Below are 27,985 nucleotides of genomic sequence, written 5' to 3' on the forward strand. Positions count from 1 at the left end.
GAGTTTTCCAACCAGGTTCCAGACTGTCTACCTCAACAAGTGTGGTGTCCACTTCCTCTGAATTACCTCACTGGACATCCACTACTCCTTCTCTACCTCAGCACATACTGTGCACTCAGCAGAGTTATCAGAGAGTTATCAGCAGGCTCAGAAACTCACTCACTTTTGCACTGCTGCTCCCAGGTATCAGTCATCCAGCGTAAGTGTACTAGTCGGAACGTGTTCTTCCTGCTTTACAGCCATAATTGTTATCTGACCCTGAGCCGGGAGGCGCTGCCAGAAGCAGCGATGTTACGAGTTAGTTTGTGATGTGCGAGCCCGGCGACGGACCTGGAGAGCGAGAAGGGGCGAGAGGAGGGTGGGGTGACACGGACGTTCATCCAATTGTGGTCGGCAGTGAAGATGATGTGCAGCACTTGGATGAAATGGAGACGAGCATGAAGAACGAGATGTTTCAAGAAGAAGAAATGGAGGATGATGACGATGAGTCGGTAAGTTGTAGGTTGTTAGGTTTGCACATAATCTGAGTCCAAGGTTTACGCGTGTATCATGAGGCAAACCTTGTACCTTGCATCTCCTCGGGTACTAAGATGGTTTTCTGTTTCAACTTTATGAGTTAAAACGTGGCACAGTTTATTTTTACGTTGAAGTTTTATCTCATTTTAACAATAACAGTCAAATGTTCTCTGTTGACTATATATGGACTTGGGAGGGAAAAAGAGTTAATTTTGGCTTCAGTGTTGGTTATTTTTAGGCAGTGGAAAATTAACAGGCCTGGAAAACTAAGAAGGGGATGTTTTATTTGGAATTGGATAGTGGAAAAAAAATTATCTTTTTAAAGTTTGGTGAGAGAACAATACAGTTTACGTCAATAACTTTAATCTCTGGTCTCTTTTATATTCCCCTCTATACATGGACTCTATGGTAGTAGTGCATTAGCTGCTTGCCCAGTGTACATAATCAGAAGAAGTTATTGAACAGGTTGTGTTTCAGGTCATATACTGGTCACACTAGCAAAGAAGCAGAGGCTTCTCATTGTTGTTGGAACAAATGAGCACAATGTTCTATTGGTGTGTTGTGCAATGAAATAGGTTATTGTAATTCTTCTATTAATGGGATAGCTTTTTATACGCAATCTTAACAGCCCTAATTGTTTGTTAAATTTCAGGTTTCAAAAAGTAATCAAATCACTGACATTGACATACATTCAAAACCAAATCGGTTGTCATCATCATCATCATTGCTGATTTTTATGGATTTACATTTCAGACTCAACTGTCGTTCACACTCTGTGTAAACTTAACTAAGCGTTTTATCAGGTGGTAAATTATAACACATTGTTGTTAGTTGTCTATATGTTTGCATGTATCCTGTCTCCAACCTCTCTGTGTCCTCCCCACCAGCCACCAGAGCGACAGATTGTGGTTGGCATATGTGCCATGATGAAGAAGTCCAAATCCAAGCCCATGACTCAGATCCTGGAGCGCCTTTGTAAGTTTGACTACATTGATGTGGTCATCTTTCCAGAGGAGGTGATCCTGGAGGAACCTGTGGCGAGGTGGCCCCTCTGTGACTGCCTCATCTCCTTCCACTCCAAAGGTAAAATCATTTAGAATATCTAGGTATATAAAGACCCACACCTGGTGTGTGTAGCGTCAACATCACTATCAACTTACATAAAATGCCTTACACAACGAATCAGTTCTGGTCATTGTCATAGAGCTATGCTGTGCTTTGCTATTGTGTAACAACATCTTTAGCTCTTAATGGAAAATCCCAATCGGAAACAAAAGGCATATAGTATATAGGAGTATAATTTAAAGAATAAACCATGCCACTGTGTTTGCACATCTGGTGTCTGTTAAAGTGGATGGAATAAAGTTATGATAAGTACAGTGTTCATCACTTCTGAGGTCACCAACAGTTGCCAAAAAATGCTTTGCTTCAGAGGCTGATGAAATCAGCAGAGTCCTGAACTTGATCTTTGTGTAGATTCTTAATAATTTGGTATGTAATTGTTGGTTGAGGGTGGATTGTTGATCATTGTCTGTGGTCTGACACTGTTTTTTTTATGTGACACATTTTCAGGTTTTCCTCTGGACAAAGCGGTGGACTATGTCAAACTCAGGAATCCACTGCTCATCAATGACCTCAACATGCAGTATTTCATACAGGACAGGTGTGTTAACATACACCCAGTTACACACAAACAAGCCAATGGGGTTTTACGGGATAATTGTCACATCGCATTATTGTATATCAAAGGACTCTCACTACAATGCAGATGATCTAACAATCGTCTGTAAGCTGATATTTAGTGGCCTTAACTGTTTTAAGGGTTGTATAAAAGAAATTACTAGTACAGTCTCACATTATCCATGTAGTCCCCAAAGTTTGCCTTTGAAAGAAATTCTGTCAAACATAATCATTCAAAAGGTACACTATAGTCCCGAGACAGCACAACAAAAAGCAAAATCTGGTAGCTACACTTGTCACTATAAACACTGCTCATGCTGTCACACAAAAGCAGCACATTGGAAATGATCTGTAACAGTTGCTTGATTCCCTGTCAGGAGAGAAGTGTACCGTATCCTAAAGGAAGAGGGCATTGACCTACCACGTTACGCTGTGTTGAACCGAGATCCCGACAATCCTGAAGGTGTGTAAGAGTTCCCACTGCTGACTTTATGCCAACAAAATGAATCAGAAATGAATATCAACCGAATCAACCTCGGTCATAAAGTAAAATACTGATCATTATTTACTTTGCCAGTTTCCCCGCGTGTGAGATAATGTAACTAGAGCTGCAACGAATGCATCCATTATTCATTATTCATGCATTATTCTCATAATCCATTAATCTGTTGATTTATTTTTTTGATTAATCAAGTATTTGTTTGGTCCATAAAGATGTTGAAAAACCACACAATTATGATGTTCTCAGATGTTTGAATGTGTGAACAATGAAACCAGAAAATATTCACATTAGGAAGCTGAAATATCAGAAAGCTTGTTTCAATTATTGAAACAACACTCTGGTTGTAGTCTGTCAATAGTTTTGTGAGACTTTGTGAATTTGCAATTATTGAAGGATTATCTTATGAAATTGTCCCATTTTTCCAGAGTGTAATTTGGTGGAGGCAGAGGACCACGTTGAGGTGAACGGAGAGGTGTTCCACAAACCCTTTGTAGAGAAACCTGTGTGCGCCGAAGACCACAATGTCTACATCTACTACCCAACATCTGCCGGAGGAGGAAGCCAGAGACTCTTCAGAAAGGTAACCGTCTTCAAAGTAACAGCAGCAAAATGTGGTGAAGATGATCAAATTCACACACTGAATTCTGAGAGTCCTTTGTCTCTCTGTCTGTTTGCTGTAGATCGGGAGTCGCAGCAGTGTATACTCACCAGAAACCAGTGTACGAAAGACTGGGTCCTACATCTATGAGGAGTTCATGCCCACGGATGGTACTGATGTGAAGGTATGATGCAAGTTCCCCTTGGTGGTCTTTTACAGATTTATGTACCAGTGATGTGATGAGTTATCAACTCTGAGACAATGTTTTTTGTTTGTTTCTGTTTTCTCTGTGTGCATTTGTTATGGACATGTCAGGTTTACACAGTCGGTCCAGACTACGCCCATGCTGAGGCGCGGAAGTCCCCTGCCTTGGATGGAAAGGTAGAGAGGGACAGTGAGGGCAAGGAGATCCGTTACCCCGTCATGCTGACTGCCATGGAGAAACTAGTGGCCCGCAAGGTCTGCCTGGCCTTTAAGGTAAACTTGAGATATCATCATATTTTTACTTATCAGCATAGTGACCCACCTTAGCTTTGCTTTTATTTTTTTAAACACTGGATTATTTGTGATTTTATGTCTTTTTTGCTTAATTTCAAGCAATTAGTGGCTGGAGAATTTTAACTCTGGACCTTGTTATGTGCAATTATCTATTTGTAGCCAACACAAACACTGCAACAACATCTGTATGGGAAGAGTGTATATTTAAACCAATTACTGAAACTATTATCCTTAAGGAAGAAACATTTTACCTGGAGCCTATTTACATCACACTGCTAAAATCTTCCCACATGTATTATGAATAATTTAGAGAACAATACACATTCCCAACAGCCTAATACAGATGGCTACTGGGGTGACAGAGAAAATTAATAATTCATCGTTTTCTGTATATTATGCACAGCTTTGGGCAAAAATACATATCAGAATATCAGTGCTCTGTTTTTTTAGATGGTGCTTTGAAAAATAGTAAATTTGATTCAGAAATATTTGATGTTGAAAAGCTTTGTTATTGTTAATTAATTTTTGCTTGAGAAATATATACACAATTAAGGTAAGTTAGGCACTTTAAAATCAATGAGTACATGTGTATGATCTGCTGGTATATGTTGCCTTATTTAAACCATCTCCATTTAGATCAGCTCTGCATTGGGCTCCAGTCATTCCTGTTCGCTCACATCTCGAAATGCAATTTAACACATTTTTGTGTGATCTTTCTTTTTAGCAAACCGTTTGTGGGTTTGATTTGCTCAGAGCCAATGGCCACTCGTTCGTCTGTGATGTTAATGGTTTCAGCTTTGTCAAAAACTCCATGAAGTACTATGACGACTGTGCCAAAGTCTTGGGGTAAGTGACTTTTGCCCACCCCCGAGCTGGGGTTCAGTACTGATCACAAGGTTTTTTTTTTTTCCTTTTCTCTGTTAATGATTCTCTGCTTCACCAGGAACATGGTAATGAGGGAGTTAGCTCCCCATTTCCACATCCCCTGGTCCATCCCCATGGAGGCTGAAGACATTCCCATAGTCCCAACCACCTCAGGAACCATGTACGTACTGTATAGATATGACATTATATGGAATCATGTCTTTGCAAACTTTATTTAAAAACATTTTGTAATGTTGGTGGATTTAAACTAATTAAGCCTCAAAGGTTTTTAATAAATTAAAATATATTGTTAACATGTATAATTTCCTCCTGATTTATTTATTTGTCTTTAATTAAGGATGGAGCTGCGCTGTGTTATTGCCATCATCCGCCATGGAGATCGTACACCAAAGCAAAAGATGAAAATGGAGGTCCGGCATCCTCTGTAAGTCTTATACGTTATGCATTACAATATCCTCGGTGTGAAGCCTATTCTTTAGAGAAAAAAAAAAAAAAACATTATCAATTTTTGGATTTTTGAAAACCTGACTTGCCCACTGACGCTGCTTTACATTTTTAAAGAAATTTAAATGACCCAGACTGCCTCCTTCTGTCCAATACTCTAACCAACACTCTTTTGTTTAATTCTGTCTGTTTTTCACAGATTCTTTGAGTTGTTTGAGAAACATGGAGGCAACAAGTCAGGAAAGCTGAAGCTAAAAAAGCCAAAACAGCTGCAGGTGAGTGAGATTGATTGTAATCATAGTTCCTTCTTTTTCCCACACTAATGAATGTTTTGTTTAACAAAATACTGATGTTTATATATACAGTGCTGCGTCACAGTCTCATTGTTTGGGGTCTAAGTATTTATTATTGGTTGAAAGAGACCTGTCATCCTGTCTGTGAAGCGTCTTATGTGAACCAAGTCATTGTAGAAGAAAAAATGTGATTTCCATCTATGCATAATTTCGGTGTGTAGTAACATTAATTAAAGGTCAATAAAGGATAGAAATTAATTCAGAATAACTGTCTCTTTGTCTCTAGGAAGTACTAGACATTGCCCGACTTCTGCTGGTTGAACTGGGCCAGCACACTGACTGTGAGATTGAGGAGAAGAAATCTAAACTGGAGCAACTCAAGACCGTTTTGGAGATGTGAGTGGTACACATCAGACACACACACATCTTCTCACTCTCATTATCTTCCCGTTTCTTGCCGTCACTGTTCTTCTGCAGTCGCCTCATCTCTCAACACTCTACCAAGGTTCAGTCATCTCTCGTGCTCAGAGGAAGAAACAGATTTACTGTGATTTTACTCCCTACCTCTTTCTCGTGTCTCTAACTCTGTACTTTGTCTTCTCTTCCCTCTGCCATCCATCTTTTCTCCTGCCAATCCATCCCTCCTCTTTTCTCTCCAAAAGGGAATCCAGCTTGATTGACACTCAGTACGCACCCTTTCCCTTCTCATTTTCAAGGATGAGATTTTACCTACCTCTATTTCTTTAGTCTTCACGTACTGTACGTGCAAAATATTAGGAAGTTTTCTTTTCTTTCGGACAAATACCAAAGAAAATTTAGGTTAAACCTGGCAGAAATTATCGAAACTAATTGAAGACCGTTGTTTAGGTCTAGTTTGTGTGAGGTCAGAAACTAGACTTGATTTCTGCGAGATATTCCTAATGTTTTGTACACAGTACAGAACGTACTGTATCATTTCTATTAACAGCCATTCATTTTTAGCCACTAACAGTGGACACATACACAGTTGAATGTTTTTGGTTTCACTGTGTTACTGTGTGTGTAAAGAAGTGTGTGTTGTGCTACTTGGTCTGCATGTCGTCCTCACCACATATCACTTGGTCTCTAGATCCTCTAATGTTTTTCTTCCCTCTGCCTTCCATCATGATCAACGTGTCTCTGTCATATTCCCTCTTCTAAATACTTCTACATACAAAATACCTCGGAAATAAAGGGGACATTGTGATATATGATAGATTGGTAAACTCATTATCACATTCTTGTACATTTCTCAAAAAATCCAAATTCAAATTCCTAAATCATGATTCTGCAACAACAAGCTAGCAAAGTGCTGTGACGAGACCACAATTCTCCTGCTACATACTTCTAAGTTTGGGCTCACTTAAATACAGGCTCTGTATGTACTGTACATCCTGTCAAGTAAAATATTTTTGAACAGCTGGCAGCATGATGTTAATCCCTAAAATCTATTTCCACAGGCATCTACACCTCAGGGACTTTATGGGTCATAACTTTGAGAGTTTTCCATTGTGGTCTTTGTCGACCCCATCCTCAAAATGTAGTTGCCAGCCCTCCCTTTTTATTTCACCCATCAAATTCTTGAAATAATCCAGAGTTATATGATCAAAGTCCTGTGTGATTGTGCTAATCTTTAAGTGTGGGTCTTTAGCAGCAGCTTTAATTCTCTGGCTCCCTGCTAGAATTATTTATCCTGCTTCAGGGTCAATCATCGTGTGGCTTTGTGAGGCGTCCACTCAGCTGCCTGTCTCATTACAGGACGCCCTGTGGTCATTAGTGTGGAGGATGTGCCAAATTCTTGACGGCACTACACGCTGTAGATGGAGGCTCCTGATATGTGCTTGTTTGTTTGTGTGTGACTTAAAACAAATGCAACAAGATTATGACTGGCAATGATTTTCACATTGTGTCATTTTTTTTAAATCAAACATAAAAATGACTCTGTTTAAGCTATTTAGCTCCAAAGAGTGCAATTATCATTAAACTGTCTGCTAATAGTTGATGAGCAGTGTGTAAGAGCTGACAAAGCTGTGGATATGATTCTTCTTTTTAAGCTTTTGTTGGAATGAAGGTCACATGTGCTTGGTGTGAAACGATGCAATGTATCTGTGAGATTTGCTCCTTTCTGCCTGTGTGCACATCAACATTGTTGTCTATCTTTGTGTGTGTGATCATTCCCACCAGGTATGGTCATTTCTCGGGTATTAATAGGAAAGTCCAGCTGACATACCTGCGCAGTGGCCAGCCCAAAGCATCCAGTGAAGAAGAAGGTACATTTGGAGTATTTGGAGTTATAATGGCTCCTTTTGAGCTAGTGTGCATGTCTGTATAGAAGAGAGATGACAAGATGAGTCAGATTTCCCAATGAAGAATTTATGATGGCCAAATAAATTAACAGCTTCTTTCTAAATCCATTTTTTGTGAGAAAATAAGGGGTACAATAGTGATTATAGATGATTACATATGACTTATATTTTCCACTTCTTGGCATGTAACCAGTAATTCTAACAAGATTAAGTAGAAGACGATGTCAAACTATGTATGCAGCTTAGAAGCTTTTCTTTAGCAAAAACATTCACAAGATGCAGCCAGGAAAATGTGAATCATCACTACATTTTAGAAAATGAAGAACCAAATTATGAAAGGAAGGCTGGAGGCGTATGTGTTGAGAAGTGGCAATCAAGCACAGTGACACAAACATGCTCACCAGCTACAAAGATGTCTAGTTTTCTGTGATTTTTAGTCGTCGTAGTAGTAGTAAAACACTGCCACTACATTGATACTAAATACGACACAAACACAATTTGAGGGTAATATACAGCATGTAGTGTTTATTGCTATGACTAACAAAACTGCTGGCCTTTTTCCAGACTCTAAGAAGGACGGCCCTTCTCTGCTGCTGGTGTTGAAGTGGGGTGGGGAGCTGACGCCTGCAGGCCGGGTTCAGGCTGAGGAGCTGGGCAGGGCGTTTCGCTGCATGTACCCTGGAGGCCAAGGTACCAGTTAGACAGTCAGAAACATGCAATAACTAATACATGTGTGTACAATGACCTGTTTGGCTCCTGCGAAAAATATGTTCTTATGTGGTAAAGTTTTTGTTGTTGCTGATACTTTTTGAAAAATCTTGGAAGAATATTGAGTTAATGTCAACATTTTTGCATTTCTTGTAGTCACTGGTTCTTGTATTTTGTGTCATTCACTATTTGCCTTCGTAGATAACATGTTAGATAACATGTTGACGAATTGCTGGCCTCACAAAAACAACAATGTCTATCACTAACAATACTGTTACTGCTTGCCCTGTTGCCAATGGTTGAAACATAGTGTTTGATGAGGTCCGGTATGCACTCGACTGTTTAAAAAGTGTTTAACAAAAACTTAATCACAGTTGGGTGTGGGCAGCACACATAACCTCACCCAACTGTGATAATCATTGTTGTTCAAAATGCACAAGACGGAAATGCAGCAATTCTTTCCTTACATTCAGAGTTGAATGTGAGGTTACACCTAAATGTCTGGAAAGACCATGATTAAGTACAGAAAGCAGCTGCACATGCTTGTCTTCACTATTCAGGTTTTTACGGAGCAGTGCCTTTTCAGTCTTTCATTCCAAATGCTTTGTTTCACAGTGCATGCACACCGACTCCTAAAACTGAGTTACGTAGATTCATCCAACCTGCTTCTTTTTTCACGAAAAGAAGCCTTTTCTCGTCACAGCTACTGTTTTCTGACCTCTTTCTCTAGCACACATTTTGTCTTGTAACTCTGTTCTTCTCTTCTTGCCTGTTATTGCTCTGTGTAAACTACTAGCTGGTAACCATCGGTCCCTTGGCTGTGAGTCCCCTATTGACTCTGGTAAGAGAAGGGTCTCCTGGATGTCACTGCTCTTCTCCGCCTCTGTCTTTCTGCGCTTTTTTGCTCCGCCGACTAATATGCTCTGATTTTTTTTTTTCTCTCATAATTTTTATTAATTTCATGTGACGGCTAGTGCCGTTGAGATTGCTGTGTATCGTCTGTGTCATTAATGTGATTCAGGTGTATTTGCATTACTTGTACACACACAGGCAAGTAAAGTGATTGCTGCAAGTGCAGCCATCGCCTTCGAAGATAAAGCAGGTTCTCTATCAGTATCATTTATCCTGGATTAAATCTCAGATTAAACCCTGAACATATTCCAGTTCCTTCTTTTGAAATAAAGGCATGTTAACACAAAGTCACCAACAGTACCACATCAGGCAATTTGACTGGAGACTTGACTGCATGAAGCATTTGTGTGATTTGACTTGACTTTGAAATGGTTGGTATGCATCCACCTTCTGCAGCTTTATTACTTTAAAAGTATTCAACACTTTAAGAGATGTTTAACATCTCTTTTCAAGTGGTATTTACTACTTAATTTAACTTTAAACTTTTGAAAACACGAACCACACAATTTAAGTCGTGTAAAACCTCATTAGTATTGTCAGGGCAATGTATTTATGAACTCAAAGGGATGTTGCCCTGCGTACCTACTTTTAATGAAAATCCTGGGAACTTTTGGAGATGTTACTATTTTTTTCTTCCCCCTCAGCTGTGTCTCTTGTTGTTGAAATGTTATGTTTACTGTCCACTATCACAGTCCAGTAAACTGTTATGCTCTCCTCCTTGTAAAATCTTTAGGTGACTATGCTGGATTTCCTGGGTGTGGCCTTCTGCGCCTGCACAGCACATACCGCCATGACTTGAAGATCTACGCCTCTGATGAAGGCAGAGTGCAGATGACAGCTGCTGCCTTTGCCAAGGTAATTTCTACAGTTTTGCCTAAAAGTGTGCCTAAAAGCCTATTACTGCTGAAGACCTCATTTTACTTAATCACCACAGTGAGTTGTTTTGACAGAACGTTGAGATTTGAACCTCATCAGATGTTCCACTTGTTTCATTACCACATTTCAGTTTTGAAGTATGTTCACACTGGTCAAAGGCAAAACATGTTAAAATGACTGTTTTTGTCATTAATTCATTTATGTTTGTAAAACTTGTTTGGTCTTAATAATAAAGGTAAGCATTCCAGAAACGGTGGTGATTCCCTTCCTATGTAATGTGTTTTTAGAAATTGTGTGAAATTTGGAAAAAAAGAAGAAAGAATTTATTATCAGAATAAATGTCTCAACTAATGTTGAGTATTAATATGAACAAAACCTTTTTGGGTCAATGATACTAAAAGGTTTAAAGTGGTGATGGGGAGCCACACCAGAATAATGATTAGGCAGAAATAAAGTACAATGGGCTCAGTTTAACTTCTCTGGCTGCTCTGCAGGGTTTGCTGGCTCTCGAAGGCGAGTTGACACCGATCCTGGTTCAGATGGTCAAGAGTGCCAACATGAATGGACTGCTCGACAGTGACAGTGACTCTCTGACAGACTGCCAGCAGAAGGTGAAGACCAGTCTCCATGAAATCATGCAGAAGGATCAGGACTTTACACCAGAGAACTATGATAAGGTATGGCAAAGTGTGAGGTTGTGATGTTTACAATTATTTAGATTTTATTCATTTTTCAATACAATTTTTTGTCCTGTTCATTTTTTATATCATGCTGTGTAGACCAACTAATACTACTAATTCCCTTGTGTTTCCAGTTGGCTCCAACAGGTAGTCCATCACTGGTGAACTCCATGAAGGTCATAGAGAATCCAGTAAAGACCAGTGACAAGGTGTACGCCCTCATCCAGAGTCTTACCTCGCAAATACGGAAAAGACTGGAAGACCCCAAAAGTGCAGGTAGTGTGATTTCTCAGTACCTGTGTAAATATACTATACTGGGTCAGGTGTACAGATGAATAAATATCACACTGCAAGTTTTGTTTTGTGTTAAAGGAGAGATTTTTATTTATCTGCCTGTTCTACACACAAATATTACAATGATGAGTCACCCTGTGCTTTGCTCCAGACCTGCAGCTTTACCACAGCGAGACATTGGAGCTGATGTTGCAGCGCTGGTCTAAACTAGAGCGAGATTTCCGCATGAAGAACGGGCGTTACGACATCAGCAAGATCCCGGACATCTACGACTGCATCAAATACGACACGCAGCACAACTCGTCGCTTGCACTGGAGGACACGCTGGAACTATTCAGGCTCTCCCGCGCCCTCGCTGACATAGTCATACCACAGGTTAAAGCAGAACAATGTTATATTTAGTGTGTTTCCTTGACATCTTCCAACAACCATGTGATTATGTGATTAAAAATGATAGCTTTGTGTTCCTCTCATTTCATTCATATCAGGAGTATGGCATCAGCAAAGCTGAGAAACTGGACATATCTCAGGCCTATTGTGTTCCTCTGCTGAAGAAAATTCAGCTTGACCTACAGAGGACCCATGAGGACGAGGCTGTTAACAAGCTGCACCCACTGTGAGCATTAAACCCACAGCTGAAGCACACAAGCATGTTGACATGTGTTTGTTAGTTAATGGTGGTTTCTGGTGTTTTGCTGACTGATGGGGACTTGGGTAATCTGTTCCTTTGTGCTTAGGTATTCCCGTGGCGTGATGTCTCCTGGTCGTCACGTACGCACACGTCTCTACTTCACCAGTGAGAGTCACGTTCACTCCTTGCTCAGCATCTTCCGCTACGGAGGACTGCTGGATGTATGTTCTGTTTTTTTATTTTCTCTGACAAACATGTCTTGTCTGTGTCTGCGCCTAATGAATTGGCAAATCAAGAGTAGGTGTTTATTCTAACATTGCACTAACCATCAGCAGAGAGATTATAAATAGACAGAAGTTCAACATCAGAAATGTTCTCAGCTTTTCAAATTTCACAGTAATTAATTCAATAAAAAGGTATTTTTCATCAATAAGTATTATTTTGATTTTAAAAAGTCGTTACAGGCACGTGTCGCACTCTGATTTCATTTGTTTTATCATGTGTATTGCATGTGTGTTTATATATATATATATATATATATATGTGTGTCTGTATACCAGGAGGAAAAGGACCAGCAGTGGAAACAGGCGATGGACTACCTAAGTGCTGTGACAGAACTCAACTACATGACACAGATAGTCATCATGCTGTATGAAGACAACGATAAGGTCAGCCTGCAGGAATCTTATTTATTATTTTATTGGTTTAGTTAACATTTTTAAAGTGTAGTCCCTGGACTGATGTTAAAAGTCATCCTAGCAATAAACAGTAATAATAAATAAAAAAATAATATATCTACAATATCTACACGGATTTTTCATTTGATATTCTGTTAGGTGTTTATACTTTGAGTAATATAGTATATACTTTTACGTGTGTGTGTGTGTGTGTGTGTGTGTGTGTGTGTGTGTGGTGAGCAGGACCCCTCCTCAGAAGAGCGTTTCCATGTTGAGCTTCACTTCAGTCCAGGAGTCAAAGGATGTGATGATGAGGAAAATGTTCCACTTGGCTTTGGCTTTCGTCCAGCCTCGTCTGAGGTGTGTAAATAATGCTATATGCTAACTGTTTAGTTTTTCTCACAACAAATTAAACCACCTATGTCCCCTTCTGTGATCATATCAGAATCAAGACAAAAAGCCAAATCAGGGCAGTCTGGAGGATCTCTCTCAGGACCAGCCTGACCAGGCTCTTCACATTTCAGACCCGATCAACATCCAGCGAAAGTCTCCCATGATTCGCAACCGCAAGACGGGTTCCATGGAGGTATCAGACCATAGTGCGATTGCAATAATGTTTAAACCACATTTTGCTGTTTTCCACACAGAAGTAACATATCGCTAGTTCATAGGTTTTATTTGCCTTTAATTTTTTTGTACCAGTCACACAGTGTTCATGTTCTATTTTTTTTTTAATGAATTGGATTCATCAGATCCCTGATATACTTGGCAACCTCTCAGTATTAACCCTGGTGTCATGACCCCATTCAGGTCCTCTCTGAGACTTCTCCCACCCAGTCCACCAAAGGCTCCGTGTCCCATCGACTCTTCCCCTCCTGTTCACGCCAGTCTCCTGAGATCAAACCAACCATTGGCTTAGGTGGGCTTCACATTTCTGTGTGTGTGTTTGTGAGAGAGAGAGGAAGAGAGAGTTTGTGTGGGTGTGTGTGTGTCGTAGGAAGAAAAGGAGAGAACTTAATGACAAGAGACACTGGCCTCACAACTCGATTATCTCCAGCTGTCATCATTTAGCCTCCTCCTCATCACAACCCCCCATCTCAGACTTCTCCCGCACCCTCCTACCTTTTCCGTGTCTCATACCTTTCTTTGTGTATTTTTCCTTTCCTGTTTTCTTTCCATTACTGCCCCCGCTCACTCTCTGTCGGTCACATAGCTTCCACTCAGCTTAGCTTAGCAGCCAAACAGGCTTAGACTCTAAACTATGTAGGCAAGAGGTCAGTGAGGAGAGCTGTACAGGCAGGCTCTCTGGTGTCACAGTGTTCAGAGAGGCATAGATATCCCTGCTAAATGATAAGGTGGCAAGGTATCTTATAGGGACCAAACTGTGGGTGTTGCTATCAGTTTTTTTTCTGACGTCTGCACAGGAATTGAACAGCCAAAATTCTACAAAGAAAGGCCTTGATATGAGTGCCCTTCTATTTGATTAAAAATGTAGCACCACTTCTCTATCACAATCTTAAGATGTTACAAGAAATAAATCAAAATGTTGTTAAATGAGCATAAACAAGCAACAAATACACTTAAATATATATTTTATTTGGCTCCTCAGGGTTTTTTTGTTTATCTTTTCCCTGCACATTTCCTACAATGGGGTTTTTATTCAGTTGAATATATAACATTTTCCAAATCATCATAATCAGAAAAGCATTGACAAACAAATTAGGGAAGGGCATGAATATTTGTTTATTTGTTAGATTATGGAAAGTTGTTCAGTTAATGGGACTAATTGTTGTTATAACTTTTACTTTCTACTCCAATGACTACCCAATTTATGGTGCATCTATTATCAGAAGGTGGCAGCAGCAGCAACCATTTAGTTAGTGGCCTGCATGTGTGTTTTTTCAAATGCATCTTGATGCTGCTCCTCTAAGCACGGCACACTATACATTCCACAGAAGTGATGCAAATTTAAATAAGTCTCATTAGCTGCTCCTCTTAACTCGACCAGCTGTGAACCCTGGATTATTTTCAAGAACTCTTATGCATTGGAGTTCAGAATATATTAAAAATAATCCAGTCTAAATATACAAATAGCATTTTTTGATAGAAATGTCCATCACTAAAACATATCTGATGAACCTAGTCTCATCTATGAATACAGTAAAAGAAAAGTAATTGAAGATCCCCTTGAAGGAGTCTTGTTTCACTGTGTGTACAGATCCCAAGGGCATGAACCTTACAACAACCTGTTAACATGGTTACACTCACTCAAGCATGCACGTGTCATGTAACATCTAAATCTAGATTTGTGGTCCTCAAACTTCCTGTACCTCTTCAGACATTTGACCTTCAGCCATGTAACCCCTACTCTCGCACACTTAAAGAAAAAATGTGTCCGTCTATTTGGTGAACATTATTTCTCACCAAAAAGACCCAATTTAAAAATTACCAGCATTTTCAGTAAGCAACACCAGTGCACTTTAATTGAATCCACATGAAACTGTGGAAATGGCGGGTTAAAGTCTGGTCCAAAAATCAGGCAGTGGCTTCTGATTCAGTTCCATTTGCAGGGATCCATGTGTTATGACCTCAATGATCCTCTCCTGTTCAGATATTGAAAAAGCAGCAGACATGGCTGTAAGTGGATGACGTATCCAACTGCCTGACCCGCCGCTAAAATCCTTGATATTTAAAATGTCAGCATGTCTTTATCTCCCAGACGTGTAGTGTAGTACGACTTCCCCTTAAATGTGTTCATCATAAAGTCTCTCAGCATGTAAGTATCACAAGTAGCAATTGTTTCTGTGTGACATTTAAAGCCTGTGAGAATTTTTTTTAAGTGTAGCTTTTCAGTTTGTTGGCAAGTGTGAGGCTACAGTCAGATTATTCTCAGAGTATATGTTCATATCTATCACCACCACCACCACTGACTGCACATGCCACAGACAAGAGCAGCAGGTGTCATGGACGACCTCTCTCACTGTGAGCTGCTTTTCATACCTACATACTGTTTTTAGAACAAAGGATTGAGGCACCCGCTTAATATTGGGTGTATCAGTTTTGTTCATATTTTTCTCTTCTGTGCTGTCAACAAACCTAGTAATGATTTAAAATATTATTAGGAGAGATATAAATGTATAAAAAAGAGAATATAGCTGTTTATTATTTGCATAAATAGTTGGGTTCAGCAGGAGCAAGGATCCCTTTTCTAATCTTGGCAGGTTCAAAACACCTCTGTTGGTATGTTGCATACAAAACACATGTTCTTTATGCACTTGTGTACGCTCACTTAGTCTTGTGTTTACATATCTATACACCCATATACGTACACAAATATGGTGCTTTCACTGTTGTGTAAACGTTTGTAGCCTACATTATTATTGTCATCAGTTTCATCCTTATCAATATTTCTAGGAATTCACAGGCTTGTTCCCAGATTGTCAAATTGTTCTCTGTTTTGAAAGTTCAAAGATGAATGCAACCAAAACTGTACTTCCAAGGCATTTTTAAAGATGTTCACACACGAGTGCCAAAAACTGACCATAGCCACTGTTTGTTTTGACAATAATGGCATGTTGTGAAAGTAAAAACTAGTGCTCACCCTTAACACCTTCATCCATTTCCTCGACCCCTGCACACCTCCCCCCGGCTCCTCCTTACACAGGCTCGCTCTGCTCTGGCCTCTTCAGTGCCTCCGTCCTTGGGGTGTCCTGTAGCGCCCCCAACCTGCGAGACTACGTCCGCACGCACCACCACCACCGAAAACCACCTCTGTCCCCTGGCAGTCTGCCATGTCAGACTGGCATGTTTGGTATGTCACACGACTGTCTGTCTTTCTCCACCAAGACGGGGCTTTTTTTCTCCCTCAAATCCTTTATCTTTTTTTGTCTTCTTTTAAGGCTTTAAAATGCATTTGTTTTTCTTGTTTTTTTGTCTTCCTTAAGGTTCAGCTTCCTTTAATTTTTTTTAATTTTACCAGGGGATAATCTGTACTGCCACTGCCTTTTTGGATCGAAACGCCAATCCTTTCACTCCCTTTTCCAAAACAAATTGCAAACTGTTGCATCAGATTTTCTTGAGTGATTTACTTCACTGCATGATAATGGTTCTGATTTGACTGAAGAGGGATTGCTGAGCATGAAACTTTGCATTGGACTGTGTAATATAATCAGAAATAATTTGTGTTTGTTTTTTTCCAGATCAGCATGAAAATTCACTGATCCCTGCACTGTCTGTTTGGGTTTGAATTAGATGAAATATACGCTCTCTGTGCATGTAAATGTGCGGTATGTACATTTAGTAAATCGTCTCAGGGAATTCAATTCCATAATCCACTGTTGAGTAGTTTTTGAGCTTGGCTTTTTTTGATCAAAGTTTAGGGTAACTGTTACATTGAGAAACTTGTTCTGTTATTTGGATTGGATATATTTTCAAGACATGATTATCCACTGTTAAATATTACCCATTCTCCTTCCACACCCTTTCCCTCAGTGTTATGTTGCCAATGGTGAGTACAAAGAAGCTGTTTTCTCAACCGCAGGGCTCCTTATTTCACATTTAATTATCCCAAACATCTGTCTTGATTCTTGCAATCAGCTGTTTTTCCTCCAAAATATGAATATAATAGCTTTAGGTTATTTTGGCAGCCAGTAATTTTTGTTTGCATATGGATCTGGACATTTTCCCACTGAGGTTTATAAAGACCAGAGGCTGAGGTCTTCAGTTTGTCCACTGGGTGTCACTCTGACTGCAAGGAAATTTCCTGGAGCAAAATTAATTTTTCACTTCCCACTTCCCTTGCATTATGTTATGTGCTGCTAAGAGTGACAGGCGATGGTTTATAATTACACCATTGCTGATCATTCAGTGAAAAAGAGGACGTGTTTGTTATTGTTTGAATTCTGTTGTGTAAGCAGTGGAAGGAGGATCAGACGTGGTTTAAATGCAGACCAGAAAATCAACTGCAATGTGGGTTGGTACTTCAGAGCAGAGGTGCCTGTTTGTTAAACCCCCACACCGTGGTGATTTGAATTTTATCTTGAATTATTCATTAATTCATTGTTTACCACTTTATCATCCACATGAGGGTTGCGGCTTGCTGGAGCCAATACCAGCTGACAGGGCAAAAGGCGGGGCACACCCTGGACAGGTTACCAGGGCCAACATACAGCCAACAACCATTCACTCTCACATTCACACCTACAGGGTAATTTAGAGTGTCTAATTAACCTTTTTGTCTGTGGGAGGAAACCGGAGAACCTGGAGAAAACTCACGCGCACACTGCAAAAACATGCAAACTCCATCCAGAAAGGTCCTCAATCGGACCGGGTCGCAAATCAGGTCTTAAGGCGACAGTGCTAGCCACTACCCTTCTGCTGCTACTATTACTATTATAACTATTTGTTACGTGGCTATTATAATGAATAAATATTGATACATTTTAGATCATTATTTTTTTTTGTGAAAGTTTAAGAAATCAGTTAATTGTGGGCACAAAACATGCAGAGAATCAATCTAATGTAACACATTTAAAGCAATAATACTTTATATTGCAGAATATGTAGTACAACGAATAAAATTGCTATATAATTATTATTTAATCACCTGGCCCCATGGCAATAATTAATATTGCATGTGTGTTTCACTTGACTTTTTGGCACAAGAAACAAGAGTATTCTCTGGATCACTGAGATTGGAGGTACAAATACAACCATGCTATAATCCCCTTGCTTCAGGCTTTATACTAAGCTAACCTGCTGCTGTCTGCACCCTCACATTTACAGCGTAGACATCGGGGAGATGTCTTATATATTATTCTTACCAAGAATGTGGTAAGAACTATTTCCAAAAATGTCAGTGAGTAGCTGAGAGTAGGTCAGTGAAGTATAGAGACATGAGTGGATTCTTAAATTGTTTCCTGTCGGACTCGGCAACAGTCTTCTTGCATGTTTATTATTCAACCAAACCATCGACGCCATCGACTCCACCACATTTAATTTCTGGACTTTTTCTTGTGTTTCCTCTTCAGAGATGTCTCCCTTTTTCAGGCATGTTGGTTAGCAGGTAGACATGGATGAATGGACTCTCTCTGTTTGTTCTCTCCTCTTTCATTCTCACATTAACACGAACACGCAGACACACAGGCAGACAGGCAGTCCCAGTAATACCAGTTACCTTTCTTATCTCCTCAGAGCTGTTCTCTATGCCGGCAGTAAAGAGATTTTCTGTGTCGTTTGCCAGGCATCCAACTAATGGTATGTCTGCATTTATTCAAGATTATTCCGACACTCCTCCAGTTTTCCTTGTTATCTTGCATGGCCTCTCTGTGGGAAAACATTTTCTGTGTTGTCTATTTTTGGGAGTTTGACATTTGAGTTAATTACCTTAAACGTCTCCGGGAAAAAACCCACAAAAAATCTCACAGGTTTCTTTTCTCTCAACACGCCGTCCGTGTTTGTGTTTACCTTGTGTTGGTTTCAACACTCACCTCTAACACCACCTGCTCTGCCTGCATTTGTTTAATTAGCCTCTGATACTACTGTCTCTTCATAGGATGTGTGTATGTGCCTTACATGGTTTATGACTCCTTCCTTATGTTTTCACATGTAGATAATCTGTGCACACATCACAACATTATCATCTACTGCACATTATAAATCACTTATTCCATGAATTTCTTACTTTGGGGTGTTAATTTTAAAGAGCAACTTAAAGCAAGTGGAAAGCAGTGTTATGTCACCATTTCTAATTCAAAAGTTTCAAATGCAGCATCACTGAATGTGGTCAGTCGTACTCTCTTGCATCTGTAATCACACATTGGACAATGTTAAGTTTGTGCTGAAATCCTCTTCTATGTCCTTCCAGCAAGGTGAGAAATCAACCCCAGAAAAAAAGTGTTTCGTCGGTTTGCTCTTTTAATTACATGCAAGTTACATTTTAACACTTGCTCCTCACACAAATCACAAACAAAAAACAAAATGCATGCATTTTTTTTTCAGTGTTTCTGACTTAATTTGTTGATCTCCTGCTTAGATGCAGTTTTTTTAACTGGCTCACCCAACAGGACCAAAAAATGTGTTGTGTTCAGTTTTATTTTTATCATCAGCTGAGACCATAACACAGCTGGAATCTATCTTTTTTCCCCCCTCTGTTAAGGCTAGCTTACTTTGCTGCAAACACGTCTCTGGTGTGAGTTGTTATTTGTCTTGAAAATGGGATATTTTGACAGTTTAGACGGTTTTATATGTCCTGAAAAGATTTGTTGTTTTGTGGAGCTGTAGTTTGATGCATTTCAATGTGTTCGACCACAGTGTACAGGTTGATCTTTCATGGTTGAACTCCCTGGTGGCTGCAGTGGCTCATTTACACTGAAAAGGAGCAAGTACAGCTCATAACCAAGTTCTGTTAGGATATGACTTCTTCTAACTGTGTTTCTGCATAGAAAATATAGCCCAGATGATCCCATCACCTGCTGGTGGTCTCATTGGTGCCAGGGTCATCATCTGTTTGTGCAGAATGACATAGTAGAGTATGTGTAATTCAGAAATGTGATGTTAAAGTGGTTGGACAAACTACTGGGAACCAGATAAACACCTATCACAGATGAGGAGAGTATTGTTGTGTACTGTTGTGTGAAGTAGATCTGTGGCTATTCTCTTGTGTTTTTTTCTAACAGTTGTTGCTTTTAGGTTATGTTTAAAATGAGAAGGTCTGGACTGTGTCTGTTGTGTTGCAGCAGTGTTCAGGCATGTTTGGCCTGCTTCATTCAGTTCTTTATGTAGTGCTCTGATTGAGTAAATGTAGTCGGACAGATCTATCTTGTCTGTCATGCTGATCTGATATTCTGGATACATTTCAGATTAATCTCACAGCTCTGCCCCTCCTCACCCTGCAAGCACCAGTGTGCTTTCTCTGTCCATTCTTGTGTGCCTGCTCTGCCTCTCATCCCTCAGAACCCTCAGTCGAGTGCCACATAGTCCAGCTGGTCAGCTCAGCTGGTGCTGCTGGGGTTTTGCCCTTCTGTCTGTGGACAGGTTCATAACCACCCACCTACATCCATACTCCTACCACCCATGTCCACTCGAGGCCTGGCTGATATCTGCTCAGCAGCTCGCAGAAATCCTCCACGCTCAGCTCTCCCTGTTGCCTCCATCTTTGACTCACTCTAATCCTGTTCACCCATGAGGAGCAAGTGGAACACACTGCAAATGCCAACTGAGCTTTCAACTTTTATTTGTGCGTGTTTTTTTACCCCTCAGTCTACTTTTCCGTCTTTGCTTGAATTCGTTTTCCTCTCCTCCATTTCTGCCTGATAATTGAATCTGCAGCCCTGCTTCAGTTTATGTCCAACCATAAACATGCTCTTATTTGCTCCTACATGCTTCTATTTGCATGTCATTGACTTCCTAAGCAGGAATTATTAATTTCCCGCCCTCTTACTTCAAATCACAGTAGAACTACAGTTACAGATGATTGGTTGTCTGTTATAAATTACAATTGTGTTTTTTGTTTAAAATTAAATTGCTATGAGGTGGGGGCGTTTTAATTGTCACTTAGACTGTTATGAATTTTTCCTCGTTCAAATATCACCGTGCTCTCTGCGCTGTCCTCCTGTCTTTCTGCCTGCATAGCCATCCGGATAAAGTGAGTGGTTAGCTCTGCTTAGCATCTGTGTTTTTGGTTCCCAATGCATCCAGCGTGTGAGCTGTGTTTGATACCATATGACAAGGCTGCAGTCCAGACGGGGAGGAGGGAAAGACCCACGAATGACAGTCGGTGTTATTTTACATGTCCTGCTTAATTAGACAGTTCACTGAGATGATGGCTGCTGTGCCACCTTAGCACTTCCTTCTCCGGCATTGTGATATAAATTTAAGCCAAAACGGGTATCATATTTCCTTTTGTCATGGGAACCTTGGCATCAAGGCCATGTCATTGTGAACAGTGACTTGGTGTAAGAGAGATAAGTAAGAGATACAGTTTACATTGTAGATATAAAACACGGACTGAATAGGCGATCAAAATCATTCACAACATAGTTTATATTCACACAGGGCCTTGTTGTTTGATCCTAGGAGAAGCATTTTATTATGTTATAATATTGAGAAGCTCAGCCAATGATCGACTGGGGCCATTTTTATCACTCACCTCCTATAGTTCCTGTCCATTGAGTTGCCGACTGTATGAAACAAATAGCGTTAGTGAACAGCCATATAAAGATATGTAGCCTTTAATATGATTTTTCTGCTTAAAGTATATTTTAGTGTTTTTCCCTACATGGCGTGAAACCAGTCTTCTGTGAACTGGTCACACTCAAGTGTCAGTTAAACAAGAGTTCACTGTCTATTATCAGGCTCTCGACAAAGAGTCAATGTGATGTTGGCCCAGCGAGGCAAAGGGACAAAAGGGAAATGAGATGTACAACATGCTGTGTGAGGACTTTGAGCTCCAAATACTCCATGGAAAGTAATCAAGTGAAAGTGTCTTTTTTTTTTTTTTTTCCTCAATACTGCAAGCATTGTAATACTGCTTCTCATGTATCCTGAATCCCAAACCTTCCTTTTGCAGCTCCCTACTTTTTCCTAATGCTTGTACATTAGTGATCGTGGAAAGAAATCACCATCGTCTCTGTAGAGGTGGATGAAATGGATGTTCTACTCCAACTTTCATCCATTTCCCTTTTTCCCTCCATTGAATCACTTCATCATTGTGTACATTACCAGGCTGCACTGAAACTTGCGACAGGTGCATTCCAGTGGCAGTTTGTGCTTTTCAGGCTTTCATGGCACAAGTAGTCAGCATTCATCACAACTAATGTCTTGCTCAAAGACACTTCAGCAGCTCTGATTATTATTATTATGGGCTGTTTGTTGTTGTTCTTCCTGCATGCCTGATTGTTAAAGTAACCTCCTCTTTGGTGGTTCAAACCCTGGCCCCATTATGTAGGAAGATGTACCTACAGCCTCACTGCTTACCAATCAGCATGTAAGTGGGGTTTAGGGGATGAACTCGGATGGATTATCATCTCACCCAAAGAGAGGTTGGTGTTAGTGGCTTTGTGCTATGGAAACTGGTGATAAGCACCAGCCACATGACTGAGTGTATGACCTAGTTATACAACCAACAACCTCTATCTTATACCATCAGAGTGATTTTGATACAGGTCAGTAAATCTCAGTAAGTTCTCTGTCTTTCAGGTCGTTGTATTGTGTTCCGCATTTGCTAGAAATGTGATCGGGCCATTTTTTTTGTTGGAAGCACCTACTTGATATCTGCTTGAATATAAATAACGTTTGAGATACTTGGACAATAATCACAACTATCTATAAGACTTCAGACTTTGAAATCCTGTACAGTATTGACATTGACACCAAAACGATGAAGAAATGAAATACACCGTGTGGTTGAAACTCGTTCATTTTGATAATTTTGGTTGGTGTGGGAAATTAACACTTGCTATAATGCTGATTATGCTAGCTGACATAAATTTTTGTCTCTTGTATTATTTAAATTTGAAAGGTAAACAAGGCCAGTAATTCTAGTTGCCCTAATAGTTTGCGTGGCTTGTTAACAAATAGAAAATGGCTGCCGCACTGAGCAAATTAATGGCCGACATGCACAGAGAGCCACGACTTCACCATTGTTCCTCCACCAGGTCAGTCTGGTGGAGGAGTGGTACAATCGGCTGTGCAATCAGCTGTGTCCCCTGTCTGTCCCCATCTGTGCTGCAGGTTTTGAAGGCTGCTCCATGGTGCCCTCTATCTACCCACTGGAGACACTGCACAACTTGCTCTCGTTGAAGCAAGTGGAAGAGTTTCTCAGCCGCGTGTGTGAGAGCAGCAGCGACGCCCATGCCAAGACCATGAAAGGTGAGTCTATGCTTAATTATTTTTCCAATAAACCGTTAGAAATAAATAGATCAACTGTTTCTTATTTGGAGTCAAAAAGGTCAATACTTTTTATAACGATTTGTCCATATTAGAAATGATGCATCATTATATGACAAACCTTTAAGTTGCTGTGTTTATCACACATTTGGTCAGTCTTTTTGTATTGTGTTGGATAACCGATGACTGTTTAATGACTTTGAGTGAAGTTTGTTGGAAGTATAGTCCAACACATTGGTTTTGAAACAAACCTTTCCTTTGAATTTCAAGCACTGCCTTTCAATGTTAGGGTTGTTTGTGGGCATTTTATATCGGCAGTGGGTGAATCAGATCAGGGCAGCACAACACAAACCTTGGATGCTCTTAACTAATCACAGACTCAGCCATGTGAGTCAGTTGTGATAGACCAGACTAGGCAGGGGCCAATAATTCATTTCAAGGTATCAAAACCTGTAGAATTTTCTGTCAAACTGTGTGTAAGGTGTGAGATATTTTAATAACTTGTCAAAAACAGAGTGCAGGAATCACTCAGGTTGTCATTGAGAAACAAAGACCCCTCCAACTCAAGGTTGGTGCGAGCCGTCAGTCACGTTGTCTTTTCAATGATGTGACGGCTGAATGAGGTGACCTTTTAGAGCTGTAATTGCAATACCATCATTCCATTAAGGTTCTCACATGGTCAAAATCTCATACTGTCCCATGCCTAGACCAGACTGACCCTGAGTCACCAGAGAAGATGCTACATTTATGCTGAATGTCTGTGGATTGTAGACCACCACTGTAATATTGAGTTGAGCAGGCACCAACCTTTACCCTATTGCTCCACTGAGTGAAATGAGCTTTGGTTTGTGACATTTGTAAACTGATAAACTGTGAATGTGTTTTTGCTCTCTTGGCTCCAGCACTTTCCAGCTTGTTTAACTCTCAGAGCCAGACGTCTCTCTACTGCCTGCAGCAGCCTCTATCCTCCTCTGGGTCTGAGACGTCTCTTCGTCCACCAAGTCAGCCTCTGTGGCGTCAGTGTTTCTTTTCTTTATTGAATTTTTGAATGATGTTATGTGATATAATGACATCCATTTATTTCTGCTAGTAGATGCTCAATACAAATTATAAAAAAAAACATATGACATATGCCATAAAGTAGAATGGTGCAGACCTATCAGGGTCTGACAGGAGTGAGATTCACCCTGTTATAAGTTGATTGCCATTTCCAAATCTTCTCTAATTCGGCCCACAAAAACCTATCACTTTCATGAGTAACGCTCTAGTATTCTCTTACTTATTATTTGTTTAATAATGAAGCAAAAAAATTAACATTTGTACAGCAAATAAGGTCTCTGAATGATTTGGTTACAAAAAAAAATCACTCCATATTAATCCATCCATGTGAACATCTGCAAAACAACTATTTAAAATAAACCAAATATTTTTTTATTTACAAAACTATGTATGCACCTAAATCTAGTGTTCCACTCATGCATACTCAATCTCACATTTCATTTAGTAGTGGCGATGTCTCACCGGGAAAACAACCTTTGTAGTCTGTTTTGATCAAAACAATATTGCACCACCAACTGGATTGGAAAGTGATGTGTTGCACGGAGCGTGCTCAGTTGGCACGTTTGATCCATGGGGGATTGATGGGGTGCACACATAATTGTTCCATCACGTGGAGCAATTATGGAAATTGGCAGATGACAAACTGTGCATCACACAGACACACAGGTATTCCCTCGCCCATTTGTCTATTGTTACTGACTTGTTCAAAAATTGTATGTAAAAAAAAAAATACCCTTGAATTTATTTGGTTAGGTCAGTGCCAATTTGAATTAATGCATTTATTGCAAAAAAATAAAATAAATATCCCAGAGGTCTATTCAACACATTTTCATTATAATGTTCTACCACTCGGCTCAGCAGCTGTCGGTTTCAGATGCTGACTTGAACAAAGCGTTGGCTCCTCAGCAGCACCGGGCAGCTCCCATGTGTGGAGATGAGTGAGTGCAAAAGACTGTGCAAGCTCAGCAAAGCCTTGATGGAGATGAATAGATCACATTGACTGTGACCGTCATGTTCAAGGTAGCGGACATTCAGTTATCTGCGATGACCCACTGGTAACGGAAAGGTCACATCTCGCTTCCTCATCAGCTCAAAGGCAAACGTACCAGAGCTCAGAACTAAGACTGTAGCTGTCAGCTGTTTTCCTTTATTTATTGTTAAGTTATTTATTTTAGAAATAAATAAATCAGGAAAACTTCATTAAATGTACAAACTCAGTGGTAGCCTGTCGTTTTTTTGACCCTTTATAATTTCCTTCCTTTCCTTCTTTCCTCCGTCACTTTTTCTCCCTTTTATTTCCTTGAATACTGAGAGGATTAATTCATCCTTTCACAGTGTTCTGTTTGAAAAAAAATTCCTTCACATTTTTTTTTTTTTACCCAATTACCTCTGCTCTGCCGACATATTTTATTTCAATCTGACTCACTCTGAGCGGATTCCCAGCTGTGTGATTGGTTATCAGCTCTAATGTGGGCTGCTGTGCCTGCTGAGAACTCATTTAGCCTTGTTCATCACACGGCAAACAGACAGGATGCTGGAGGTTAGAGCTGAGTGTGGGGCTGCAATGTGTCACTCGGCAATCCCAGACTGTCACGGAAAACGTTCACTCTTGATTCTTGACTAATAAATGGAGAGGGAAGCTAATTTAACTTGTCCTGTGAGGGATCAGAGTCTTCTGTTATTTTCTCGTCCGATTATTGATATGTGGCTCCGTTAAACAAACCAAAACTGATTTCCTCTCAGCCAACCAAGAGGATGGAGCTAAAGCCACACATGCAGTAACACAATAGATTATCAATTTAGCAATTTATTGTTTTTTAATTGTAGGTTTTGTGCCTACATTTGGGTTACTGATTTTTTTCTTGTTGTTTTTTTTTTTTAAGATGGCAGCATCCCCTCCAGTGCTGTATCCAGTGCGGGCCCCTCTTCTCCGGTCACAGATAGCTCCGGCATGAACTTCAGCTTCAGTGAGTAGAAAATGGAGGGAAAACACGAGCACCTCCCAGTATCCGGTTCTCTACAGGCACCGTAACTTCCTCTGTCCCGAGAAGCTCGCGACAAAAAGACACTGGAGGGAATTGCTACTTTCTGGAGTGGGACCACTTTGCCTTAGGTAATACACAGAGCCAGACTGTAAATATAACCACTTTATCAGGGAACATGGACTCACCTGATGCACCCTGACAACACAACACCATCCTGACTCTTTTAACGTGAGGCAACACTGAACCTTCCCAAGTTTAAAACCACTCATCACCTCAGTGTTCCTCTTCAGTGTTTCTCAATATTCATGAACTGAACATCAAGCTAACAGTCCACCACAGCTGTGCCTTTAATTTAATCCAGATGCTGCCCACATTCAAACCAAAATCTATTTTATAGAGCCGATCAAACACCAGCTGCCTTATTTCCTTATTTCACACTTTACCTGCTGACATTTTGGCTAAAACGCGTTCGACTGCCAATCTGTCAGCTGTCGTATGTTATAATCCTTTAAAATCCAGAAAGTGACTGCAAACTATTTTCTTTACTCAGTTGCCTTACAACAGTACATGCAGCCAGTCATAGCAGGGCGAGAGAAAGAAAAAGGGCATTTCAGCCTCAAATGTCAGCACAGAGAGTAAAAAACTGTGAAAGTGTGAAAAAATCCTCTGACAAATACAGTTAAGGTAGATAAGTACATTAATACCACTCATATATCTGTATATATGATGTTCTGTAGCCAGATACCAGGACTCTTAGGTAAGGAACATGTGCAGTCACCTCTCAATGATGCATCTCATTTTAAAAATTTGGAGATGAATGAAAACATAAAACCGACAGCTTATAATTCTGAAAGTTTAATTTATGCAGGACAGTGTTTGTCAACCTTAAAGAAATAGAATCGAATGTATTTAAATCCCACCGGCTCCATCTGTCTTTATAGTTTTCTAGTGCGTCTGCAAACCGTTAACTCTTCTTTCCACGTTGATATGATTTCACGTTGCTCGCCTGGTTTATGTAGAAGATTCTGTTTGATTGAAAGCCTAAGGACCTTATTCTCAGATTGTTTTTGAAAGTGTGTCAAAAATCTAACTAGCCAAAGGAGACAGTGCAGCGCCAAAGTAGAGATTATAATATAACGAACATCCTCCCTCAGGAATCTGGCATGTGCATGATTTTACAGGTTATTAATTTCAAAGGTCTGATTAATCTCAAGTGTGTGTTTAACTGTGCGTTTTAAGCCAGAGTTGTGTTGTTCTACACACTGTAGGTTTCCTGCTGTATTCGTTTAACTTATTTTTCAAACATTTTTGTGGGAGTGTTTACTCATCCAATCAGAATTCAAGAAAGTCTGTGGTATAGATTTATTCCAGAGTTAGAGGGAGAAACCACTTCTTTAGGATAATAAGAGTATACATTAGCTTTGATTGACTGCCTGAATACTGCAGTTTTCTTGATTTATTTCACTCTTCGCTGAATTCAACATGCAGTTCATGCCAAATCACCTGTATTTTTCAATGTTTAATCCAATGACAGTT

At 40.0% G+C, this 27,985-nt stretch overlaps 1 protein-coding gene across 1 annotated transcript; it reads left to right on the top strand.

Moving 5' to 3' along the window:
- Positions 1-421: 421 nt before the first annotated feature.
- ppip5k1b (diphosphoinositol pentakisphosphate kinase 1b) lies at positions 422-26,439 on the top strand (the record flags this gene model as incomplete). The annotated part of the gene is made up of 31 exons (XM_083894044.1): positions 422-491; positions 1,404-1,599; positions 2,089-2,179; positions 2,574-2,659; positions 3,124-3,278; positions 3,379-3,480; positions 3,612-3,773; positions 4,519-4,640; positions 4,738-4,839; positions 5,017-5,103; positions 5,323-5,398; positions 5,703-5,812; positions 6,079-6,102; positions 7,619-7,704; positions 8,305-8,430; positions 9,245-9,289; positions 10,094-10,215; positions 10,731-10,913; positions 11,051-11,192; positions 11,362-11,585; positions 11,699-11,826; positions 11,948-12,062; positions 12,402-12,509; positions 12,762-12,878; positions 12,964-13,104; positions 13,329-13,437; positions 16,183-16,329; positions 18,711-18,773; positions 23,250-23,387; positions 24,308-24,421; positions 26,348-26,439. Exons 1-31 carry the CDS (start codon positions 426-428, stop codon positions 26,437-26,439), a joined length of 3,579 nt encoding a protein of 1,192 aa, XP_083750170.1. The 5' UTR covers positions 422-425.
- Positions 26,440-27,985: the final 1,546 nt, after the last annotated feature.

The sequence above is a fragment of the Microchirus variegatus genome (assembly GCF_963457635.1).
Source record: "Microchirus variegatus genome assembly, chromosome: 8".
Lineage (NCBI taxonomy): Eukaryota > Metazoa > Chordata > Actinopteri > Pleuronectiformes > Soleidae > Microchirus > Microchirus variegatus.